General features: G+C 36.1%; 1 protein-coding gene across 1 annotated transcript in view; it reads left to right on the forward strand.

The window, feature by feature from the left end:
• Positions 1-795: 795 nt before the first annotated feature.
• Positions 796-21,227, forward strand: part of SCMH1 (sex comb on midleg homolog 1 (Drosophila)) — a 70,298-nt gene continuing 49,866 nt past the window's right edge. Inside the window, exons 1-5 of the mRNA XM_008581620.1 lie at positions 796-878; positions 2,596-2,702; positions 9,835-9,964; positions 16,827-16,892; positions 17,365-17,388. Of these exons, the coding sequence (XP_008579842.1) occupies positions 9,952-9,964; positions 16,827-16,892; positions 17,365-17,388 (103 nt within the window). The 5' untranslated portion in view covers positions 796-878; positions 2,596-2,702; positions 9,835-9,951. The remainder of the gene's footprint in view (positions 879-2,595; positions 2,703-9,834; positions 9,965-16,826; positions 16,893-17,364; positions 17,389-21,227) is intronic.

A 21,227-nucleotide genomic window follows, 5' to 3' on the forward strand; every position in this document is an offset into this window, starting at 1 on the left:
TCATGTGGGGGTGTTTTTTGGTACTTCATTCTATTTACATTGTTTGATTTTCATATGTTGAACTATCCTTGCATTCTGTGCATAAATTCCACTTGGTAATTGTGCATAATAATCTTGTTACTATGCTGCTGATTTTGGTTTGCTAATATTTTATTGAGGATTTTCGCATCAATATTCATAAGGGCTTTTGCCTTTTTGAAATTATAGTTTTATTGGAACACAGCTGTGCCCATTCATTTCTGTATTGTCTATGTCTACTTTCATACTACAACAGAAGAATGGAGAAGTTACAGCAGAGACCATATGGCTACCTAAGCTGAAAATATTTACTGTCTGGCCTTTTATAGAAAAGGTTTGCCAGCCTCTGGGTTGCACAAATAACTCCCTTTACGCTGGTTCCAGACAGCCCAAGAAATCTTCTGGTTCTCATTTGGATTTCTGTGTAAATGCATCTATAGAGTTGAATGGCCTTGGTGAATAACCATCAATGAATATTTTAGGTCACATGGCAGTTTTATTTCTTATAGTAAGTTAATAAGTTAGTATTCTAGTTTATCCATCATTGTTTGATAACCTATAGATCTTCCCTCAAGAGTATTTCCTTTTGAAGAGAATCAGGTTTCTGAACCCACAAAGCTGAGGGAAGGTTCCTGGAAATTGGAAACCTAACCAAATTGCTGCCTTTGGGAAGCCTTGTCTGGGTATCCGGCCTGCTGGCTTCCTCAAATGAAAACCTAATTGCACTCCTCTGATCTACATAGTTCACATTTCTATTTTTTTCTATCTTTTGCTTCTAGATTTCTTCATCATGCTAAGGAAGAACGATTTCCTCCTTGGTATAGCTGATGATACCATGCAAAAATCAGATCCTTGGAAAGGTCAGAACCTGTAGTTATATATAGTAGAAAAAGAGAACGTATGTGTCACAAAAACACAATTAGAGAATAAAAAAAAGTTTCATCTTTTCCTGCCAGCTCATCCTGAAGTTTTAACAAATCCCATGTGTCGTTTATATATCTCTTTATAGTTTGCAAAGTACTCTTCACATACTTATTGCATATAGTCTTTTTTTTTTTACCATTTTTGAAAATTTTAATTTTTTTATTGTACATGTTTGTGGGGTACAGTTTGTTGTTTCAATACATGCATATATTGTATAATGTTCTAATCAACATAGTTAGCATATCTATCACCTAAACATTTATCATTTCTTTGTGGTTATAACATTCAAGATTCTCTTTTTTGGTTATCTTGAAATATACAATACAATATTATTAGCTATTATCACCCTAGGGCGCCTCATGTAGTCTTCACAATAATATTGTGAAGGTAGGTACTGTTGTTAATCCAGTTTTATGGACACAGTGACAGATTAAGTGACTTATTTAAAATCTTGTAACTGGTATCACCAAAACACAAACAAACCACAATCTTGTTACTATTAACTGCAAACTTAGTCCTAGATCTTTTGCCTCTAAATCTTATCCTTTTCACTACATCACAAGTTCATAATCAGTATCAGAATTTAGTAGACATGAAAGTATGTAAGCTATATAAACATTGGAAATAATGTATGTAAAAGGCTATGAAAAAGCATTAAAACCCCTTTCTGGTTATAAATATTGTTAATAAATCAGATCTTGACATTGAATATCTAACTTACAATTTTTAGGATGATGGCAAAGTCCTCAGTATATCATATACCATTGTCTTAGTATGGCAAAGACGGTTTTTCACAAATTGCTTCCCACCTACTTTTCTATCCTCATCTCACACAGTTACTGTTTTCTCTGTAGCTTACCCTATCCCTTTCCATTTATAATAAACGGCTACCTGTTATCCACACACACTGTTATCCACAGCAATTTCCATGCCTTAGTATCTTTGTGCTATATTCTCTTTGTAAAATTTCTATTCATTTTTCTTCCAACAATCCTAGCTCAACTTCATCTCTGCGAAGCTTTCCTCAGCTCCCCAAAGTTAATCATTGCCTCCTGTTTTCCCAGAGTACTTTGTATAGCAAATCTCCATTACAGCAAAAATCACATTATGATTGTATATTTGAACTGCTTTATCTTCTACAAATCTGTGAGTTCTTTGTCAGCATGGGCTGGGCCTTATTTGTCTTTGTGTCCTTAATACCACACATTATTACTAGGCTTAGGTACATTTTGTTTAATGAATAAAATAACAGTTACAACTCTTTCCTTAAAGGATTTATACACTATTCTAAGCGGGAGACTGACCACATGAGAATACCTAGAAGCTTATAAATATAGGTAAAACAATGTAGTGTATACTTGAGATAGAAAAGTAGAATGATCAGAGCCAGGTAGAGTTATTTAGGGAACAATTCCTTCTAGGTCAGGGGTTAGCAAACTATGACCCACAGGCCAAATCCCATCTGCTACCTGCTTTTGTAAATAAAGTTTTATTGGAACATTGCCATGTTCATTTGTTAATGTGTTATCTGTGGCTCTTTTCATGCTACAGTGGCAGAGTTGAGTAGTTGCAGCAGAGACCACATGTCCCATAAAACGTAAGATGTTTACTATCTGGCCCTTTACAGAAAAAGTTTTCCAACCTCTGTTTTAGGAGATGGGTTTTGAACAGAGGTATGAAAAGAAGAGGAACATGAATTGATGAAGCATGAGTGTGCATCATAACACAATGAAAACTGGCCATGGTAGTAGGTATGCTTGGTAAGAAAGTTCTACTTTTATCCAGTTTGTCAGAGAGAGCTATGTTGAAGACATGAAATGTTAAGAATTGTTTTTGCAATTTGTGGTAATGAGCATGCTGCCAGGATGTATCTGGCCATCACATCTTAGGCACGAGTGGTGACAATTTACTTAGTACCCCATGAATATTCATAACCAATTTTAAAAAAGGTAAATAAATAAATAAGAATTGTTTTGTTTGGATTGAGAAATAGAGAACATAGAAATCTATTGTGAAGAAATTGTCAAGTACACACCCTGGGCCTATAGTAAAATAGTTTTCTCACTAGTAGGAGGCGATGGTGATGATGGAGAAGGAAGCAACAGTACAAATTAATATTGATTGAGTATCTACTATGTGCCAGGTGCTGTTCTAAGTGATATATATATATATATATATCTCATATGAATACATATATGTGTGTGTATATATGTATATATGTATATCCTCACAACTATATGAGATCATTGCTGTTATCTTTATTTTGGCTAATGAGAAAATTGAGGCACAGGGGATTAAGTTACTTAGCCGAGTGTAGTGGGTTGAATTATGTCCCCCCAAACCCATTGAAGCTTGTGTTGTGTCCCCCAAGTTTTATGTATTAGGAACTTAGCCCCCGCTGTGACTGTGAAGACTGTGGGAAATTCTATTATGATAATTGTAAGGTGGGGCCTTGAAGAGGTGATTGGGTTGTAGGATCGTGCAGTCGTAAATGGATTAAAAATGGTGGTCAGGGGCATGGTTCTGGGGCTTTAAAAGAAGAGAAGAGTCTGTCTTTCTCTCTCTCTCTTGCTTTTTCTGCTTCCAACATCTTGCAATGTGAGACCCCTGGATCACTATCACCACCACCAAATGGACTTTGGACTTCCCAGCCTCAGAAACTGTAAGCAATAAATGTCGTTTTTCTTTATAAATCAGCCAGTTCCAAGTATTCTGTTATAGCAACACAAAACGGACTAATACACTGAGGTTATACAACTAGTAAGTGATAAAACCAAATCTGAACCCAGGCAGTCTGGCTACAGAGTCTTCATAATAGAGGAGGGGAAATCTGGAGATATTTGGCAAAAATATCCTTAAGCTCAGAGTAAGGTACTTAGTCCAAGTAATTAGGAAATGTGCCAATCTCACATGGTAAAGAGAAAATGAACAGATCATAGAAGAGTAATGTTGGAAGGCAGAACGTCCAGTTAGAAGAGTATACTATGGATTAGGCAAAATGGGAGGCAAAAGGAGGCAGATAACATTATATAATGAGACATGTTATACAGTCTGTCACTGAGTTTAACCTTAAGACCAGAAGATAAGACCAGAAAGCAGTTAACTTCCTTGCACATATGAAAACTGTCTTAAAATACCTGAAGAACTGTCATACCCAATCGAGATTGAGATTAGAAGTGACTTTTAAGGAGTCAGGGAGCATTCAACCAACACTGCCCCCCAAAACATACTCACCTGCACCTCAAGTATATTACAATTAGTGGAGGTTTCAAATCATGATACACACCATTTTCTCTCATTCTGTTTTGTCTCTTTAAGGGTGCTGATTCCTCTTTAACTTTGTATGACTGCTATGGTAAACAATTATCTCTTTGGACCACTTTTTAAAAAAAAGTATGTATATTGTATGTATGTTAAAGTAATACATATGGACTATGAAAATTTTGCCACAGAAGTATACCAGGTAAAAAGGGAAAGTTGCCCTGCCATCACCATCTTGCTCTTTAGAGAGAACCTTTCTTAAAAGTTTGGTTGTATACAAAACAATTGTTACTCATGGAAGTGTGCCGGGATTCCCTCAGGGTTATTAAGATAGAAAAAATATTAAGAATCACTTTCCTAAGGTCCAGATCCACTGCCAAGAATAAAAGGAACTTCCTGGGGAGGTGTGGGATCTTTATCACTGGAAGTGTAAGCAAAGATTTTGTAGGAATGTTAGAAAGAAGAGTCTCATTGGCTGGGTTGGTTGGAGACAGGGAGGAGGAGACATTAAACTAAATGACATTTAACATTCCTTCCAAACCTATACTTCTGTGTTATACCAGCAGACGGATTACCAAGCACAAAGGAAAAGGCTCCAGTGTGACTTTGACATGGTTAACTTGAGTGTTGGACAAAGTGATATAAGACAAAATCCGATATATAAAATCCAAATTTATAAAACATTACTTTGCAATAAACATTGAACTTATTTTTATAAAGATTCCTTTTAACTAACTAACCATCTTGACATACTCAAAATATACTTTCTTATAAAAAAATTTCATTTACACTTAACTTTTCAGGACTGTATTACTGTGTAAAATAAAGCGGGCACACATTATTCATTATTTCAATGAAGGAAGAGATTCAGACTATCTGCCAAATTGTTGTAGTAGATACAAAGGAAATAAGTCAGCTGGACCCTGCTTTTATTGCCACATAGACTCACAATATCATAGAACTTAAAAGGGACCTTAGAGATAGCGTGTATAAAGTTCCTACCACAGTGCCAGTAAATGGTAGATGAAGCAGCAGAAGGGAAAGAAGCAGCAGCAGCAAAAGAGGATGTTATTTCTTCTGCCCACATATCCTACTTCTGTAAGCCTTAAGGGAGAAAATTGGAATTATACACACACACACACACACACACTGTCCATACTGTAAAACTTGACGTCACAGTGTTGTTTGTAATGATAAAACAAGGACTCAGATTTGGAATCTTGTATTTGGAAGAGACTTTAAAGGTTACCCAGTCCAGCCTCCCTCTTCGTCCCAATGATTTAATATATTCACTAAGAATTTATCTTACTTCTACTTCTACACCTCAGTGATGGCAAATTCACACTTTTCTTTCTCAGAGAGCTTATTTCACTTTTGTATACCTCTGACTAGAAAGTTCTTCCTAGTAATGTGCCTATCTACCTGTAGCTTCCACTTACTAGTCCTAATTCTCTCCCTGGGGGTCATGTTGAACAAGTAGAACAAATCTCATCTCTTCTCTGCATGAGAACCCTCCAGATATTTTCAAACAGCTCTTGTGTTTCCCCTGAGTCTTCTCTTCTCCTGGTTAAACTTCCCTAGTTTCTTAAACCCTCACTCTTCTTGTTCCTTTCCTTTAAATGAGATTGTGCGCCTGTATCTCATTTAGAGTATAAGACCTAGATTTGAACATAAAACTGTACCTCCAATGTGTTGTGACTGGCAGAGAGTAGAGCATGCAGGACTGTCATCTCCTTTATTTCAAATACTGCATGAAATGATAATAATGATGATACAGCATTACTTATTTCATGACATCAGATCCATATATGTCTGCCAGGAAGTATGATGTGACACAATTGGAACCACTAAACTACTCTGTTCAAGAAGCATGAACCAGAAGCATACTGAAAAGCATCAGCTTCTCTAATGCTCTGGATTACACCTTGTAAGTCTTTTGAAAGCATAAAAATTATAAGTAATTGAAGTCTACTAGGACCAACTGTAGGAAAAAGGGAGTCAGTCCTTCTCTGCATTTTCATTAGCCATTCATTACTAGCTGCCTTGCTTGCTAAAGGAAATATTGATGTTCTCTGGGGTTCTTCTCTCTGTATGCACACACAGAGATGTGTATTTACTACAAAGCAAGTGTAGGGAGGGACAATGACCAAGGAGAAATCCGCCGCATCTTCTTTGTTCACATCTGCTATGTTGAAGAGACAGAATTTATTGCTCTCTTTGAGAAAGGGATCACCTAGTTTGCTTCTCCTGCCCACTCTTCTGGCAGGTCATCCTGGTGGAATATTATATCACATCACACATATCTCTGAATAAAATAAAAGTCAATGAAGGAGAGCTGGAGGGAGAGAATCAGCTGAGAGGCACTAGGAATACTTGCTAATAAGAGAGAGTGGCTGATAAGTGGCACATCCCAGACCAGTTCTCTGTCTCCTGTCTCCTTGTAGCTTGTCCTCCATGACCACAGTGAGCAGGTGTTCTGCTCCCAGCTTTTCTATTTTGATCTCTGTGCACATTGGCATAGGATTATGGTTTAACTAACACTGAAAGAGTTCTCTGTTTTCTTAACGAGTTTTCAAAAGTACATTTGATGTGTCTTTTTTTCTGTTTTCCAGTTTCCATTTCTGGAGGAAGCATTCCTCCCTCCCTACTCGTGCATGCAAACCTTAATTATTTCTCTTTATTTTCCAAGCACTATGAATGTTTAAAACATGATACCTATGGACATCCTACATTTAGTCTAGTTTTACCTCTTTAAATCCCACACTCTGCCTAATGTCCAGATGAAGCTAATAACCATCAGTGCTTCAGTTTTCTTTGTACTAAACAAGTAGAATATCTGCATTTACGTATGGTTATAGTTCTCCCCAAGCTGTACTATTTCATGGTTGAAGCATGTGTAGAGTCTCTTTTTGTGAGTTTTTTGGAGGGAGGGGGATGGCATGAGCAGGAGGCAGTTTAGTTAAGAGCATAGTTAGGGTTCCAATTCTGGCTTTTCTACTGTAACCTTTTATACAGTTACTCAACCTTTCTGCATATCATTTCCTCATTGGTAAAAAGGGGTGATGATACCATGCTAAGTTGTGAAGATTCAATAAGATGGTGTCATTGAAATACTTAGCACCATATCTGACACACAGAATGATAAAAATAAAATCATAAAAATGATAGCTATATAATGCTAATAATGTTATTATTAATATAAGAGTGATAATTTATAACTGAATTTTTTCTTTCTTTTTTTTTTTTTCCTTTTTGTCTTTTTTCGTGACCGGCAACCCTCAGTGTCACGCCTGGACCGGACCGGGACCGGCAACGGTATCGCAACCCTCGGTGTTGCGCCCGCACCTCGCTCAGCCAGTGAGCGGCTGGTCTGTACGTGGGATCCGAACCCTCGGCGGGAGTGCCGCCGCGCTCCCAAGCGGTGCACTGTAGCAGTACGCCACTGGGCCGGCCCTAACTGAATTTTTTCTTAATATCATACTGTATGAAGAATTCTTTCCACTTCTTGCTTCAAGAAGTGGCCTGTTGTGTTTGTTTTATCACATTTTGAAAGAATGCTTTCATGACCTTGTAGCTTTTTCTGCTACATATTATCCTTCTTTCATGGATTTCCAGAAAAATCAGAATCTTTACCTTCCCTAGATCTGCACTATCAAATACAGTAGCCACTAGCCACATGTGTCTATTTAAATTTAATAAAAGTTAAATACAATTAAAAATGCAGTAGCACGTTTCAAGTGCTGAGTAGCCATGTGTGGCTAATGTGTACCCATTGAACAAATTGGATATAGAACATTTTTGTTATCACAGAATGCTGGACAGCACTGCTTTAGATATTAGTGGTCTCTGCTCTTTTCTCAGAAATCAAAGAGGATGCATTTTCTAGGGTGTTTCAGAGACTATTCTCTTAATGTTTCAGGGCTCTGAACATCCATTTTGATGATTCAGATTACTTTTCTTCTTCCAGCTCCTTAGTGTCATAGGCGTCTTTTGTTTAGTTTTGTTTTTTGGTGGCTGGCTGGTACAGGGATCCGAACCCTTGACCTTGGTGTTGCAACACTGCACTCTAACCAACTGAGCTAACCAGCCAGCCTTCATTAGTGTTTTTTGGAATAAATACAGGCATTTTCACTTCCCCCGAGAAGATATTATTACCATAATTTTTAAAGTTCCCATTCAACAGTGAAAGGAAGCTAAAAGTAGAAGTAATTTTAGCAGATATTCTTTTTTTTTTTTTTTTTTTTTTTTTTTTTGTCTTTTTTCGTGTCCGGCAACGGATCGCAACCCTCAGTGTCACACCCGTACCAGACCGGGACCAGCAACGGGATCGCAAACCTCGGTGCCGTGTCGGCGCACTGTAGCAGTGCGCCACCGGGCCAGCCCTTTAGCAGATATTCTGTAGAGTAGCTACTCAGATTATAAACAGTAGAATCTTCAGGGACTAGTAACAGGACATTATAATGTCCTTTTTATGAGTAAATTGTATTACTCGGGATCTGAGTTTTTTCTGTGAGAAAGGTAGTGAACGGCAATATTTTTTAAATAATCTTTATCTGCATTATACACTTTTAAAGGTATTTTTTCATTTGTTCTTTACAACAACGCAGTGAAACAAGTAACATTGGGATAATCATTCCCATTTTACTGATAAGAAAAATGGGGTTCAGTGTAGTTAACTTACTTGCCTAAAGTCTTTTTTTTTTTTTTTTTTTTTTTAACTTGCCTAACGTCTTAAAGAGAAAATAGTCTTTAAGGGGAAATAGACTTGAGATTCAAACCAGGATAAAATTTTAATTTCAAATTCAGCATTTTTCATTTTGCTTTTATTTTGTTTTGTTTTACTTTACCACTACTCAGACTATGGTAAGGGAAGAAGAGTGAAAATTCTTTAGGGGAACCAAAATACCCTCAAAGAATTGGACAGTCTCATTAATTCTGTGACCATGTGCTTGGGCTGCTGTAAGAAAATACACAGACTGAGTGGCTTAAACAATAAAAATTTATATTGCTACAGTTCTGGGGGCTGGAAGTTCAAGATCAAGATGCCAGCAAGACTGGCTTTTGGTGAGGTATCTCTCCTTGGTTTGCAGATTAAATCTTCTCTCTGTGTCCTTTTGCTGTGGACAGAAGAGAGATATTTCTTGTGTCTTTTCCTCTTTTTAAGTATACCAATTCTGTCAGATTAGGGCCCCATCCTTATGACTTCATTTAACTTTAATTACCTCTTTAAAAGCCCTGTCTTCACATACAGTCACATTGGGGGTGAGGGCTTCAACATATGACATGGGAATTCGGCGGGGAGGGGAATACAGTTCAGTCCATAATACCATGTTAATGGGTTTTTAATATCTTTTGATTTTCATACTTAACCCAATTAGTTGGAACTATGTTTATATTCAATGTTTGGATGGAAACAAATGTAGCAAATATCTGTATTCTTTATTTCAATGAATATAGAGGCTTAGTTAAATCAAACCTGTGGTACTTGCTGTGATGTACCTTCCCTGAGATAGTCGAATAGCAAAAAATTTGTATCTAAATGTCTACTTTTCTTATAATGTAGCCTAATTTGTTAATAATTAAAGGTCTTAGAACTTTACAGGGTAATAAGTGTCCTCCCCCATTTTACAGATGGAGAAATTAACATATAGAGAAACTGACTTGTCAGAGGTCAGAGCAAGGTGTTGGTGGAACCAGGGATAAATCTGAAACCTCTTAACTCCTTGACCGGTTTTGAGTCCATTGACTATGCAGCCTAGTGGTAAGTATCTTTTTACCCTATCCTTGAGGTAAGAGGGTTAAAGAGACCTAGCAAAGACTGAATTTAAGAATTCCTCATTACTAATGAGGCACCTCATTGTCCTTTTCTTTATAGCCATGATATCATTTTTGTCATTAGTACGAATATTCCAGGTTGGGAGAAGGGGTTGGATGTTTTGCTTTTTAAAGTTTGGCCATATTAGAGATTATTATTAAGGAAGGAAAGAAAGAAAAACATATTATTTAATGTATTTGTTCTCTGAATTAGGCATAATGCTAGACACTTTATCCTACTTAAGTGTCACTAAAACTTATAGCCATTTCTAGAAAGATATGTTTGCCATTTTTATAGTGACTTTTTAATAGTATCGGTTGAATTTATTAGAAAAAAATATAAACATCAGGATCTAGATTCTAAATCATATTTGAGTTTTATGGAAATTAGGAATCTTATCAAAAAAAGAGAAAATTTCTTTATGTTTAAGCATAGGATTCTAGTTCACTGTGTCTTATCCCTTTTTTATTCTTTGCTTAGCGATGATTTGTATGGGATTAAGTCAAGCTTGCTCTTTTACTTGACACTGAAATTATAGTTTCTCGAAAGCCTGTTCTGCCATGACATCTGAAATAGTTAGGATTCTTTTAATTACTAGGGAAGTTGAACAACCAAGCCACATGGAAATAAAGAATGGATTGGGCCTCTAGATCCAAGGACCCATAAGCCATTAGTATATTCACTCCTCCATCTCTCACCTCTGCTCTTCTCTGCCCATTGGCTTCTTCTTGTTTATTGTAGATCTGCTTTCTCCATTATAGTAAAAAATATGGCCACTGATATTGACCACTTTTTACTTCTCTTATCACACACTCTTACATGCCTTATGCCCCACCACACTGAACTGCAGTTGTCCAACATGGCACTGTCCAGTAGAAATACAATGCAAACCACATAGACAGTTTAAAATTTTCCAGTAGCCACATTTAAAAAAGTAAAAAGAAACAGGGGTGGACTGGCCAGTTAGTTCACATGATTAGAGCATGGTGCTGGTAACACCAAGGTCAAGGGTTCAGATCCCTGTACTGGCCAGCCACCAAAAAAAAAGGGAAGGGAAATTAACTTAATAATATATTTTATTTAATCTAGCATATCTAAAATATTATTTTGACATGTAACCAATATAAAAATATATAATGAAAAAATCTTAGAAATCTGGTGTGTGGTTTACACTTATAGCACATCTCAATTCAGATACTAAGTTTTATCAGAAATACTTGATCTGTATTTAGATTTCAAAAAATTTGTAGTTGAAAAAGTAGATTCACATACCCAGTTTTGTTCCAAATATACCTAAAAGTTTTCTCAGTAACTGCACTGAGCACTGAGTTTAGTTTTTAAAATTTAATTTAATACAAATTAAACAAGATTAAGTATTCACTTCCTCAGTCACATCTCAAGTGCTCAATAGCTGCATGTGGCTAGTAGCTACCATATGGGACAGAGCAGCTCTAATATAGTACTTTATGGCATCATTTCTTTCTTTACATTATTCCCTCTCTGTGGTATATTTTTCGCATTGCACCTTCCCCAAGACTCAATTCAAATGTCATCTTTTCCATAAAGTCATTTCTTCCCATTCCTTGACTGGCTCCTCCCCTCTCCTGTTCCTTCTGAGCCTTCATACCTACTTTTAATGTAGCGTCTATAATACTTTATCACATTTATTTGTGTATCTTTCTCACTTTTCAAGACTGAAGAGAGAGTTCCTTATTATTTTTTGAAACCTAGCACAGGGCTGGAACCTATATGTAATCAAAGAATTTTTGCTTAAAATACAAATGAGTGTCATTTCAGTATGGAAATAACAATGGTTTAGAGGGTTATTTTATAAATAGTAAGTTGGAAATGGAATTTGAATGTCAAATTGAACAAGATTTAATAGGGGGCTGGCCTGTTAGCTCAGTTGGTTAGAGTGCGGTAGGAAATGATCCACTGCCTTTTAAATCTATGACATTGCATTTTTTCATTTGTTTCATTGACCTAGATATGTGAAATACAAAGGAGAATAAGATGTAATCTATACTGATAAGTAGTTCATAATCAGGATATATACATGTGCTCAAGCAGGAATACACACACACACACAAGATTTGGATACATTGCTGCTCTCTTAGCCTCCATAATATTGTTTGGTACTTAGTAAAGAATTTCAAAGTTGAATAGGATCTTAGAAGTTTATCTAGTTCACTCCCTTTCTAACCCATGAGTTCTCTCTCAGGTTGGAAAAGTTTCAGCCATTTTGGGTGACAAATGGTCATCCAGCATTTCTGCTTATACATTTTAGGGGATGAATAATCCATCTTCCACGGGACAGTTTCCATTGCCAGAAAGTCTCTCTCACATCTGCCTCCCTGGAATTAATGCTTTTTCAAATGCAATCAAAACAGACCACATTTTGTGAAATCTCTGGTGAGCACCCCAATAGTATGTAAGCTGAAGCAGGGATTTTTTTTTATCTGTTTTGTTCGGTGATATATCTCCAGTGCCGAGAATCATGACTGACAAATAGCAGATAATGAATATTCGTTGAATGAATTAATCTACATAAGCAGGCTTTAGGGAATTACTTTAATTCAGTTTTTTATTTGTGGATTTACACTCTTTGTGGACGATTACTATCTGTCTTTCATTGCTGTTGCCTGACCAATCCTTCCCCTCCATGGCACTTAAACTTACTGCGCCCCAGATTCCTCATTTGTAAAAAGATATTGATAATATTGAAATGATATATGTGAAAATGCTGTACCAGCCAGCCACTAGGAAAAAAAAAAACATAACACCAATGACAACAGTTTGGAACCTCATACTGACCAGCCACAAAAAAGGCCCCAAAACTATGAAAATGCCTGACACTGGGCCTGGTGTTATGGTAATTGTAGGTATAAGTTGAATTTGAAATGGAAACAGTGCAGCAGCCCCTGAGCTTGCTTCCACCCTGATATCCCAGAAATTCAAGTTCACTTTTTAAAATTAATTAATTAAAAAAATTATAATAAATATACAGAACATAAAATCTACCACTTTAACAGTTTTTAAGTGTACAGTTCAGTGACATTAAGGACATTCATATTGTTGTGCAACCATCACCATCATCCATCTCTAGAACTTTTTTCATCTTGCAAAACTGAAATCTGTACCCATTTAACAATAGCAGTTTCATTTTTAATATTAGCATAGGTAAAGCTTAATTCAAATAGTGAATCTGTAGTGGAAAAAAATAACATATTCTGAAACTAAATACAAATAACTTTTATATTACCTGCAGTTTTAGATTATCTGTTTTGTTATTCTTCATTAACATGAATAATTGATATCTAACCTTAGTTGCTTCTATATGTAAATATCAAAGAACTCTGTCACAGTTGTTTTGATGAGAACATGCATTGAAATATTGACTTCTTAATATGTATAATTTTTCTCTTATTGCATAACTGTTTCTGAGTTTGGTAGAAAGACAAATTTTTGTGTGTTTTGTTTTTCTTTTTGACTGCTTGCTGTGTGCCAAGATCCAGGAATACAAAATGGCTTAGTAGTAGTTAGCTCCGACATTGTGACAGGCATAAAGGTAGGAAGTATAGCTAGTACTCTGCTTGGTGGGTGTTACCAGAAAGCTATAACATTTGTCCTGTACCTTGAAAAATAAATAGGAATCTTCTAAATAGAGAAAAGGAAAAGGTCCAGAGGTATGAAGGAGTATTGTGTGTTTGGATAGGTTTGAATACATTTAAGGGCTTGATCCTTGAAGACTTTTAATTGTGGACAGTGACATGTTTTATCCGTATTTTAGAAAAATAATGCTGATGTATGGATTGGAAAAGAGTGAGACTAGACACAGGAATTAAGTAACTTTTTCTTGGTCAAGGTGAGAGATAATGAAATTTTTAACTCAGAATAGTAGCAGAGCAGATGGAAGAGAGGAAGCGGTCATTTTAGAGGTGGGACTGACAGAATTGGATAACTGATAGGATTTGGATGGCAACAGAGAGCAGAGAATTAAGGGGAATTCCAAGTTTCTGATTTGTTACTGCTAACTGGGATAGGGATTATTTATAAGCGAAGAAAGATATTGTCCAGGAAAAAGGAATAAAACTGGTTGTTAAATAGTAATTACATATCATAATATACTCTAAAACATGGCCATTATTCTTAGAATGCTTTGAAAAATTATAGGTGACTAGCTCCTTTTTGTGTGTGAAATTCTATTAGATACTGTATTCTCTTTATTTAGGAAGTGATACAGTGGCAGTTACTTAATCCACTGATTTTTTTATGGCAATACTTTATAAATTTTGTAATGTAGTCGTTCCCTCCTTTTCTTCCTTGTGTGCTATTTTCCAGATTCCTCTAGTTTGTGCCAGGAGTTCACAATATTTCTCCTCAGAAGTTACTTTTTCATTGTCTTGAGTTGAACCTTATTTGATGCCTTTCTGCCCAATTGTTTGTTATTTTGTTCATTTTGCCTCACCATTGAGTCTGACTTTTGTTCCTTCTTTTCACTGGAATTTTTTTTTTGAAATTGCATTGATTGCCTTTTTTTTTTTGATTGGTAAGGGGATCGCAACCCTCAGCACCACGCTCAGCCAGTGAGCACACCGGCCATCCCTATATGGGATCCGAACCCGTGGCCTCAGCGCTACCAGCACCGCACTCTCCTGAGTGAGCCACGGGGCTGGCCCTTGATTGCTTTTGAATATTGTTTTATTGATGTTCTTATAGTCTGGTTTCTATTTATCATGGCTTCCTTGAATCAGTTTTGTGTATACTGGTAGCTCATCCTTACTTAAACAATATACAACTAAAAGCTTGTATATAAATGGAATATATATATATATACATATATAATGCTTAATTTTTAAGAATACATACTTTCTAATTATAAAAAATTGTGAACAATTTTAAGCTTAAATTTAATTATGATCCCCCAATATCTTTTGTCTCTGTCAGTAAGTTTCAAGCCTGATCTAGTTTCTAATCTCTATTAATGATTTGGAGGAGACAGACATGGCCAGATTCTAGAAAGACAGGGGACATCAAACTAGGAGAGAAGGCAAACACGTGGAGTGGGACACTGGCCAATGTGGCTGAGTGTAATGGAAAATGGAGAAGTCATAACAGACAAGATTACAGAAGTGGCAGGAGCCAGATCCTGCATGGCTTTGTAAGGCACCCTTAACTCAGTGGGAGGCTATTGGAGGTCCTTAAGCAGAGGAATGACATGATCAGTTTTATGTTTTAAATGCTCACTTTGACTCTGTAAGAGAAACAGAAACAATAAGAGAATGATAGATGGATGGATTTATTATGGGAGTTGGCTCACGTGATTATGGAGGCTAAGTCTCTTGACGTACTGTCTCTAAACTGGTGAATTTAGTCCAAGTCTGAAAGCCTAAGAACCAGGGGAGTTGATGGTGTAACTCCCACTCAGGGTCTAAAGGCCTGCAAACCAGTGAGGAAGGGGGAGGGCACTGGTGTAAGTCCTGGAGTCCGAGGTGGAGCTCCAGTGCTTAAGGGCAGGAGATGGGTGTCCCAGCTAAAGAAACCAAAGAGAATTCGCCCTTCGTCCACCTTTTCGTTCTATTTGAGCCCTCAGTGGATTGGATGATGCCTACCAACACTGGTGAAAGCAAACTTCTTTTCTCATTCTACAGATTCAAATGTTAATCTCTTCTAGAAACAAACTAGGCAAATTTGACAAAAAAAAAAAAAAAAACAGTGGGAGGGAGTTAAGAGTATCAGGGAATGATTTTAATGAAAGACCTTGGAATCTGAGCTGCGTAAGAAGAGAAGTGAAGACACAATGGGTGAGAAAGTGGTAGAGTCAGTAGCTGAATCTAAATTTTCAAACAAGGAAAATACATTCCCATTGTATAGTAATGTATCCTCTTTATAAAAAAAATTGAAAATATATATGATTAGAAAATAGAAAGGGAGGAATCCAGTACCACCACCCAAAGACAACCAATTGTTTATATTTCCATGTTTACTTCCGTCTTTTTCTAGGGATAATTTTGGGGAGTTGTATTAGTTTGTTAGGGCTGTTACAACAAAGACCACAGACATGGTGGTTTAAACAACATAAATTAATTTTTTCACAGTTCTGGAGGCTAGAAGTCCAAGATCAAGGTGTCAGCAATATTGGTTTCCTCTGAGGAATCTCTCCTTGTCATATAGATGGCCACCTTCTCCCTATGTCTTTACATCGTCTTTTCTCTGTACTTGTCTATGTCCAAATTTCCTTTTCTTATAAGTTATTTTGAATTAGGAGCCACTGTAATGATCTCATTTTTACTTAATTACCTTTTTAAAGACTCTATCTCCAAATATAGTCACAGTCTGAGGTACTACGGAATAAGGACTTCAACATGAAATTTTAAAGGACACAATTCAGCCCATAGTAGGGGTGCTCATTGTTCTCAGTTTTTTACCTGGTTTTGATTTTTCATGAATGTAATTTTTGTTCCCATATTTTACCTATTAACATTATAAATTAAACATTTTCCCTTTTGTTCTTTAGCCTTTGTAAAAATTTTAACAGGTGCAAAATACTTTGTCAAGTGATTGTATTGTCAAATCTTAATCAGCCTTCTGTTTTGAACATTTAGGTGTTTCTTCTGCCCTTTTGTTACTATAAACAGTGCTAAAGCTTTTTAAATAAGACCTTTTTTCTCTATTTTGGATTACTTCCTTAGAATAGAATCTCAGAAGTGAATTTCTGTATTAAAAACTATTAATACATACTGCCAAATTGTAGAAGTATTAAATCTTGTATTTTCTTTACACGTGACTATTTTCTCTTTTCCTGCAGTAATAGATTGGAATGATAGAAAACACAAATATGGTCACCTGTCAGATTCTGCATCCCAATATCAAGGTAAGGAAAAAAAAAAACTCTATTTAGCATGTAAACTTTTTATTTGGTATCTCTTACCATAAAACCTTTGTTCTTAGAGGTCTGAGTTTACAGTCAATTCTTGGTTAAAGAAAAAGCAAATATTATCATTTATAGAGGCGTCTGTCAAAAGCAATGTTTTGTTTTGAGCTGGAGACCAGAAAACTTACGTTCTGAGTATAAATAATTTCAAATTGGCTTCATAGTTTTAGACCCAGTTGCTTAGCTTCTCTGGATTTCCATAGTTTTTATGAGTTTAGGCATGGGAATAAGGCAAAATAAATTGGGTAGTGTGCTTCCATAACTATTACTAATAAACTCAGTATGTTTTAAAATGAGAAAATTGGACTAGACAAACTCTCAAGCCCCTATTTTACTCCAGAATTTCACCTTTCTATCATTTTGGTATGTTTGTCATGATAACTTATACTATAACATTTTTTTTCTTTAATAGAAGCTGCTGACATCCTGGAGCTAGGTAAGATATTTTTCTTGCGTTTCTGTTGAATAAGGGTAATTACTAAACCAGGGATTACATTGGAACCAGTTTTAATCAACTAGGAAAAGACTTCCATGTATCTATATCTCATAAACCAGTGAATCCTGTGCTCTTGTCTGCCTAATTAACCCATGTAATTCATCTCAGTTGTCTTGTCAAGTCCTCCTTGTCAGGAGTCCACAGACCAGGCTAACAGAAAGGTAGGGGATGTGGTTAATTACATTGCGTGCAGGGAGGAATAGGGACTGAACCAAACTGGAAGTAACTTCTTAATTCACTGAATCCAAAACTGAAACAAACCCCCACCTTCCATAAATCAGAGTTTAGTGGGATCTTCCCAAAAGAAATTAATGATAAAATAAGTTGAACTGAAATTAAACCTAAAAATTTTCTAAATTGTTTAACTAAATGAAAACTGAAAAATTAAAATATTACCAAGTAACAAGTCAGACTGATATTGCACTTGGTTTTTATCCCTGCTATACTTCGGGACTAGGATTGAGGAATAAAACTAATACTAACATTTCTCAATCAGCTTCCAAGTTTTCTGCATAAACATTAGTTTTAATGTTTTAGAGTCCTTAAATCCTTCTACATGTTACATAATATTGATATCCTGATAACTTTATCAATTTTTGTTCAAGTGTTTTGGTGTATTTTGTTACTGCAACTTCATGTGTTCAGCTCTATCTATTATTGTCAATTTGCTTCCTCTTGCCTTTTCTCCTTATAACGTATTACTTTCCATTGCCCACTGACACAGAAGATAACATAAAATAGTAGAATACCAGATTAGGAGTCAGAACTTCTGGTTTTTTTGAGAGCCAACTCTGACCTTTAGTTTTCTGATTTGTGAAATGGGGATAATAATCCCATTCTGCCTGCTTCACAGAGTTGTTTGTGAAGATTACATGACATAATGGATGTGAAAACATCTTAAAAACTCTCAAATACTTTTCAACTTTGAAGGATTATTATGATTTTCATTCTGTTCAGCAGCTATACTCAGACTGTACTCTAAGTCAAATCTTCTGACATTCTTTGAAGTGAAGCATTCTTATGAATGTGAGCTGAAGAAATGAATGAAATGAGATAATGCAGGTAAAAGTGCCTGGCACTTGGTAAACAAATGAGTTATTTTTATTATTCCTTAAAACTTTCCTCAAGCTTTCTAAGGTGTTTATGTGTGGTGGAAAAAGAATGGATGTAGGAGACAGACAGGCCTTGGTTCAAATTCCTATTCTCACCAGTTTTGTTACTTATGGCAAATCACTTTATCTTTCTGAGCCTATTCCCTCATCTTTAAAATGGGAATAAAACCTACTTTGCAGGTTATAATGAACATGGGCAATACTGAGCATAGCCTGGCACAATGCAGGCAAATGGAAGACACTCAGTAATAGCTGCTGCTGTTTTTACTTTTGTCTCTAATATGAATGACAGTAGCAATTGTAGTTCAATAACAACTTAAGGTCTTGTAAACAACCTGTTGGCTGACAGAGAGTTGTAAAACAGGGATACTCAGTTTCCATAAAGTAATATAAGTTATTAAGTGATGTTAAAATTTGAGAACATATTTTTCCTCATGAGAATGTTGGTAGCACAGGTATCTCCTCAGATATAAGTTAATCTTACATATTTCATTTTTCCCATCGAGCATAGCGAGTAGCCCCAAATATCAAAATGAAATAAAATCCAATAGGTTTGTGGAATCACAGAGTTGAAAAAGACCTTAAAATAATTTACACTAGCCCAGCATTTCAAAATCCAACATTTTAAATTTCTTATAAAGTGTCTTATCCTGAACTCTTCAAGTTGTTGGGGACTTTCAACTTCCCCAGGTAACTTACTTCATATTTAGACAGATATTTATTGGGCCAAGATTTATTTATTTATAATATCTATTAGTCATATTTCTAATATTTAGGGCCGCATGGAACAGGTTTAGCCTGTCTTTCACTTACTGCCCTTTGGTTATTCGAAAGTAGCTCTAGGGTTCTGCCTTCTCACTGCAACTCTGCTATGTTACTAGTTCAAGCCACCATCATCTCATACTTAGATTATTAGAACAGCTTCCTAACTAGTCTTCCTTCCTCCAGCTTTACCCACCTCCAGTACATTCTTCACATTGCAGCCAGAATGACACAGACCCTCCAATGCTTCCTCTTTTCATTAACCTGGTGTATGAGGCCTTTATCCACAACTTCTTTTCTAAACTACTTTTTCTTTAAACTCTACCCAGCAGCTATACCAAAAGATTCAGTTTTTAGAACTGCTTTTTCTCACTCTGGGGCTGTAAACATGCTTTTCTTTCTGTCTGAAACAAACAAAAAATGAGTTTCATTTCTCTTTGACTGGCTCCTACTTATCCTTTTACACTTTAGCTTAGAAGCCTAAAGGTTACCTCCTCTGGGAAGCCTTCCACAAACCCTCTAGGTGCTCCTGTAGTGCCTCTGTCTCTCCACGTGTAGCACTTATCACAGGATATTAAAATTGACTATTTAATTTCTGTCTCTAAGTATACTGAAGCTCTGTGATAGAAAGGATGATATTTTGATTATGGTTGTATCTCTAGCACCCAGCACAGTGCTTAGAAACACACTATGAGTGTTTATTGGATGGATAGGTGAGGAAATGGCTCTGAGACTGCTTTCTTACTCATGCTAAATGTTCATTGTTCCTTCAGCTGGTTCTTAGGTGATATCGTTTTAGATCTCTTTACCCTTAGGTCATCATTTAGAGTGATTTGCCCTCTCTCTCTCAAAGTATAGCTCCCAGAACTAAATTTAATACCCCCGATGTGATTTTACTAGTCCAGGAAAGAATAGGACCGTTATTTGTGTGTTTTCTTTGTTTTTTTCATTCACTCAAAAACCTTTATTGAGCTTCTATTAAGTTTCAGGCACTGTGTTAAACAGTGAAGATTTAAAAATGAATAAAAGATGGCCACTATCCTTAAAGAGTTTATGTAAATAATTATAATGATATGATGTGATGAGTATGAAAACAAAGGTATAAACAGGATGTTATAGGAAATAGGAAAATGGTAGACTTTGTTCTGGGAAGACAGGAAAATTCAGAAGACCTTGCACTGAAAGTAGCATTTTTGCTTAGCTTCAATCACTGGGTAGGAGTTATACAGACAAAGGTATGGGTCCAAGAAAGCCAAAAGTTTGTTTTAGGAAACTCTAAGGTCTTTCCTAGCTTGAATATTGTGATTCCGTATCTATGAAGCCTCCTAAATTTGACCTTTCTCATTTCGGGATACCTGCCTGGACCCTCCAAAAAACCTGTGATTTCATTTTCCTATTTAAGCCTCTATCTGTTGCCTGAAAGTCTATGTCCTTTCAGAGGTACCTGTGGTGTAGTGAAAAGAACACTGGACTTTCTCTAAATGCTTTATTTCTATTAAATAAAAATACCTCAAGTGACCTTTTCATCCTTTTATTTCTTAGAGAGGAAATTACATGAAAATGTTACTGCAGCAGTATCACTCAGTTGAAACTATCATTTTTACCAAACTGCTCCAACATTGAGACATTTGATGAGACTATACATATTAAATCACTCTTACTCTTCTGTGCATGTATTTTTAAAACCAAAAACCAGATGGCAGAAATGTATACTAATGAAGTCATTGTATTGATGTTGGAAGCTGAGCTTCTACTTGAAACTTTCTTTTTCAGCTGGGGTGTTTGATGAGCTCTTTGCTTTTAGCTAGGAGGTTGTCTCATGGTATATTTAGAAGGATACTAATAATATAATTCAGTTCCTGTTATTTGTTTCCAGAAGTTCTTTGCGGGGGGGGGGGGGGGTTT

This window comes from Galeopterus variegatus, unplaced genomic scaffold (assembly GCF_000696425.1).
Source record: "Galeopterus variegatus unplaced genomic scaffold, G_variegatus-3.0.2 Scaffold2408, whole genome shotgun sequence".
Lineage (NCBI taxonomy): Eukaryota > Metazoa > Chordata > Mammalia > Dermoptera > Cynocephalidae > Galeopterus > Galeopterus variegatus.